General features: G+C 45.0%; 1 protein-coding gene across 1 annotated transcript in view; it reads left to right on the top strand.

The window, feature by feature from the left end:
- Positions 1-4,174: 4,174 nt before the first annotated feature.
- The window catches only part of LOC308162399 (uncharacterized protein), a gene marked incomplete at both ends in the record, with an annotated part of 3,144 nt that continues 2,318 nt past the window's right edge, over positions 4,175-5,000 (top strand). The window contains 2 exons of the mRNA XM_080536556.1: positions 4,175-4,365; positions 4,614-4,742. Of these exons, the coding sequence (XP_080392682.1) occupies positions 4,175-4,365; positions 4,614-4,742 (320 nt within the window). The remainder of the gene's footprint in view (positions 4,366-4,613; positions 4,743-5,000) is intronic.

The following is a 5,000-nucleotide window of genomic DNA, read 5'->3' as shown; positions in this document are numbered from 1 at the left end:
GCGGCCGTCACACCATTCAAGCCTTCCTCTCTAAGCCTTCATTAACATGCGCCGGTTCAGTAACGCCGTCTGATAAACGCTATCAACATAACCTATCACCTATTACCCTATCAACCTTTTAAGCCAGTTTATTGCCAGGCATTAGCATAAAACAGCGAATACTGTTTCCCTGTGCCCAGAGCAATAATACCAAGTTCCCAAAAGTTACCGACAAGTTGATTACATGGCAATAAATAAGTAATAAAAACAAATTATAGTCTACCCTTTGACTTTAATTCAAACGAATATGCTTCTAATAGGCATTTAGTAGATCAACATGTCTACCGTAACCCTAACAATAAGGATCTAAATGGTAAATGGTAATCTATACTATATGGATCTATACTTCGTCCATTGTTTGTGGTTTGTTGTAATACAAGTATAGACCTAATCTTTAAACAGTACACACACACTTGCACACACACTTACTCTGAATTCTTTTCTTTTTTTTAAAGTTCTTTTTTTATGAGTCTCTTTATGAGTTTTTATGAGTCTCCCACACACTTTTTCATTTTATTGGACAGATACAGTGAAGTAGGAGAAGAAGGGAGAGAGGGCATGTCAGCAGGGCATGGGCCGGATTCAAACCCATGCCGACATGGGCATATGTGTGCACTGTAGACCGCTGTGCTAGACCACTGGACCACCCCAGGCCACGTGAATTCTGACCATAACTGGTCTCACGTGCTAGTGATTTGGAAGGGCTTCGACACAATGGAGTGTCTGTTGATCAACCCTTCTAATAAATGAGTGAAGGAAAACATCTGAACCAACCAGTCAGTCCTGGTCAAGGTCAAGGTCAAGGTGCCGAAAACATTCATTCATTCATTCATTCATTCATTCATTCAAACTGCCGAGTGCTATTACCCAACCCAGGCCTTAAGCGCTCAAAGTCAATGCCTCATATGGCCTAACCTCCACGCAAGTAACGCCAGTAACGTATTTCTCAATTCACGTCACTCTTACGCAATGTCTCTTCAATGTCTCTTCAATGTCTCTTCAATGTCTCTTCGGGTTTTTGACGTATATCTTACGCTGGTGTATCCAGATAATACGTGCACACAGACCGTATTTCCTTGGTCTGCAGAAACAATATCCCAGAACAGATTCTGTCTGAGACTATGGAGACCGACCCCCAGCCTTCCAGCAGCTACCCTGACCCCCAGCCTTCTAGTAGCTACCCTGACCCCCAGCCTTCCAGCAGCTACCCTGACCCCCAGCCTTCCAGCAGCTACCCTGACCCCCAGCCTTCCAGCAGCTACCCTGACCCCTAGCCTTCCAGCAGCTAACCTGACCCCCTGCCTTCCAGCAGCTACCCTGACCCCCAGCCTTCCAGCAGCTACCCTGACCCCCAGCCTTCTAGTAGCTACCCTGACCCCCAGCCTTCCAGCAGCTAACCTGACCCCCAGCCTTCCAGCAGCTAACCTGACCCCCTGCCTTCCAGCAGCTACCCTGACCCCCAGCCTTCCAGCAGCTACCCTGACCCCCAGCCTTCTAGTAGCTACCCTGACCCCCAGCCTTCCAGCAGCTAACCTGACCCCCAGCCTTCCAGCAGCTAACCTGACCCCCAGCCTTCTAGTAGCTACCCTGACCCCCAGCCTTCTAGTAGCTAACCTGACCCCCAGCCTTCCAGCAGCTAACCTGACCCCCAGCCTTCTAGTAGCTACCCTGACCCCCAGCCTTCTAGTAGCTAACCTGACCCCCAGCCTTCTAGTAGCTACCCTGACCCCCAGCCTTCCAGCAGCTAACCTGACCCCCAGCCTTCTAGTAGCTACCCTGACCCCCAGCCTTCTAGTAGCTAACCTGACCCCCAGCCTTCTAGTAGCTACCCTGACCCCCAGCCTTCCAGCAGCTAACCTGACCCAGCCTTGTGTGTTGTCTCTGGGAGGGGCATATGCAAAAATATCACATTCCAACAATTGATTGCGGATAAAGTGATTGCAAGGCATGTTTGTTATTCCCCAGCCCCCTGTCAGCGCCAGGCGAGCCACCCCCCTCTCATTAGGTACGATATTGATCTGTCTTGCTATTTGTGTTCTCTTTTACCGTAGATCAACTGGTCATTTAGCCTACTCCTCATTTGATCAATTTCTGTTCTTTGGTTTTGAGTGGGGGGTGGATAGTCTGGTTTCCTGGGTATAGTCTGGGTGCACTGCATGTAGTGTGTGTGTGAAATGTGAGTGCTTAATCACTGGGGAACACCTTCGATCACTGTCTGCCGTGTGCTTGTGTGTGCTGCCGTGGGCCGTGTCGTGTGTTTGCGGTGGGCTCGCTGCGTGTCAGCTGTGTGTCTGTTGTGTGTGTGCCCTTTCACAGATTCACTGTGTGCCTGTCCCGAGACCGCTGTGGTGGTAACACCCCTCTCTACAGTCAGTTGCCCCCCTGCCCCCCTTTTAACATTATCGCAAGTATTGTTAAGCACCTTTTGTATAACTTTTTAACCTAAAGCAAACCTTTGTAAAGCATAGATGTGTTACATAAAAGATGTTATTGAACCTTAATCCCCCTTTTTAGGCTCTCTTATTTGCCAGCATCTATTTTATAGTCATTCAATAAAGTCTTGATTGTAATGAATTGGTTTCATGTCTCTGCTCCCTCATTTCGTGACGTTAGGAGTTTTTTACATAATCTGATCCATTAGGTGTTTATTAATGCCTGTGTGGTGTTATTTTTAAAATGTTGAAATTTTTTAGTTAGTAATTCATAAAATACTATATAAGTTCCATTCCATCTCACAAAACATAATGGAATGTAAAAACTTTGACGCTCAATATCTCTGAACTACCCTAAACGGAGATAGAACCTTATCATTCTAAGCTCATGATTTATTACGAGCCTGAGTGCTTAGCTTAGTCCCGAGGACCTCTCCTCGTGTAACAAAAAGGTGGCGTTGTCCCGCAGTGTATTCATCTATTGATTAGCCACAGCCATTCTGGGCCATGAGTGCCTTATGCCACACCTGTTTACTTGAACACTACTTCTACTTGAACTATGTTCTGTTCCATATCTGTAATATGACAGTGTATTACATCCCACTGCTACCTGCACAGCATTTTTTGCACTACCTCTACGCCATACATACTTGAACTTCCTGTAATGTATCATACCTGAACTATGTTATTGCAAACTGTATGATATTGCATCTCATGTCATTGGAACCTGCACAGCTTTTTTGCACGACTGTTCTACAGCAGCATGACTGGTCCTACTGCTGTAGTTTCTATTATCATTATTATTGATGATATAGTATTATTTAATGAATCAATACATCACCGTACTCATTTACTTTATTCTATTACTGTTGATTTGCATTCTGCTGCTATTGTTGATTGATGATTTTTTATATCCTGTTTTATGTTATTATTGATCTTGTATTCTGCTGCAATGCCAATGTCGAATGAACATGAACCCAAGAATTTTACTTTGATATAAAAAAAGCAATTCTGATTCTGATTCTGTGTTATCCATTCACCTGCCATAGAAAATAAATGATTGAAGCAATGGACATTTACAGTTATTTATTGGGATAGCAAGCCCAGTCTGAACCAACCAACCATGTCGATTCTTTATACACACACTTTACACACACACACACACACACACACACACACACACACACACACACACACACACACACACACACACACTGTGCGGGAGAGTGGTACACTACAAACACATTAGCCAGAGGGTGGGGCGCCAGTGAAGACTCCTTAATGGGCTCGGCCGTCCGCTCGTCTGACTCCCAAGCCCCGGCGATGACACACATAACAGACACACAGTCCAGCCGCCATGCACTTCATATGCTTCCACAGTAACTGTATTCTTTCTGAGAAACATGTATGAGCTACTGAAATCTGCTTTAGTCTGTTCAGTTGGAAATACGCACTGAACATTGATCTTTTTTTGTTGTTGTTTGTTTTACCTATTCTAATTATTTCCAAGAGTGGAGAGAATAATCTTATCGAAGAAAGTCAAGAAAATGTCATTGGAATAGAATATTCTTGAACTATCTTTAACTTCAATCATGTATAACCTGAAACATGACCTGCGCGCGTTGGAAAGCGCGTTTCGTTCCATGGAAGTGATCCGGACAGAGCGCGCTGCGTAACGGTCTGCGAAGCGGTGTCCAAGCGCCATGCCTTCTCTGCACCACGGGGCCATCTTCATCGGAGTCTTCCTCATCGTGACCGGGGGCTCCACGGCCTTCCTGACCTCGTCCCAGAGCCGGCTGCAGGCCTTCTCCCTCTGCTGCGTGGTGCTGGGCGCGGTGATGCTCATCCTGGGGCTGTTCTGGGCCATGAACCACAAGAGCCCCATCAACTACAGGTGAGCTTAGAATTATAAGGTTCTATCTCCGTTTAGGGCAGTTCAGAGATATTGAGCGTCAAAGTCTTTACATTCCATTATGTTTTATGAGATGGAACCTTTGTATTTTATTAATAACTCAAAAATGTCAACATTTTAAAAATAACACCACACAGGCATTAATAAACACCTAATGGATCAGATTATGTAAAAAACTCAATTTTGACAAAAATGGAGATAGAACCTTATAATTCTAACGTCACCTACAGCCACGGGGAGTACAGCGGAGACTATCCGCAGTTCCCCAGCACCGACTACGGCCCCTACGGCCAGGTCCTCTTCACCCCGCCGGGCGGCCGCTTCCCCGAGTCCCAGAGTCAGTCGGCGCTTCTGCAAAGGTGGGTCATCATATCATATCATAGCTATTCTGTCTGCGAACAACCGGATGCATTTGATTACGTTTAGACAATTCTTATTCAGAGTGACTTGTGATAATAAGTGTAGGAGTAACTCTGATTTAAGGATTTAATTTATTTTGCTAAATGGTATAGTATATAGAGTACAAATAATGTGCCACTAAAGCACGATCGTCATAAACCGACTGAGAGAAAAACACATAAGGCCTAAATGATGATAATAATAATAATAATAATAAT

The sequence above is a fragment of the Nansenia antarctica genome, assembly GCF_963989245.1.
Source record: "Nansenia antarctica genome assembly, chromosome: 7".
Taxonomy (NCBI): domain Eukaryota; kingdom Metazoa; phylum Chordata; class Actinopteri; order Argentiniformes; family Microstomatidae; genus Nansenia; species Nansenia antarctica.
The sequence above is the reverse complement of the archived record's forward strand: the minus strand, read 5'-3'. Positions and strand labels throughout refer to the sequence as shown.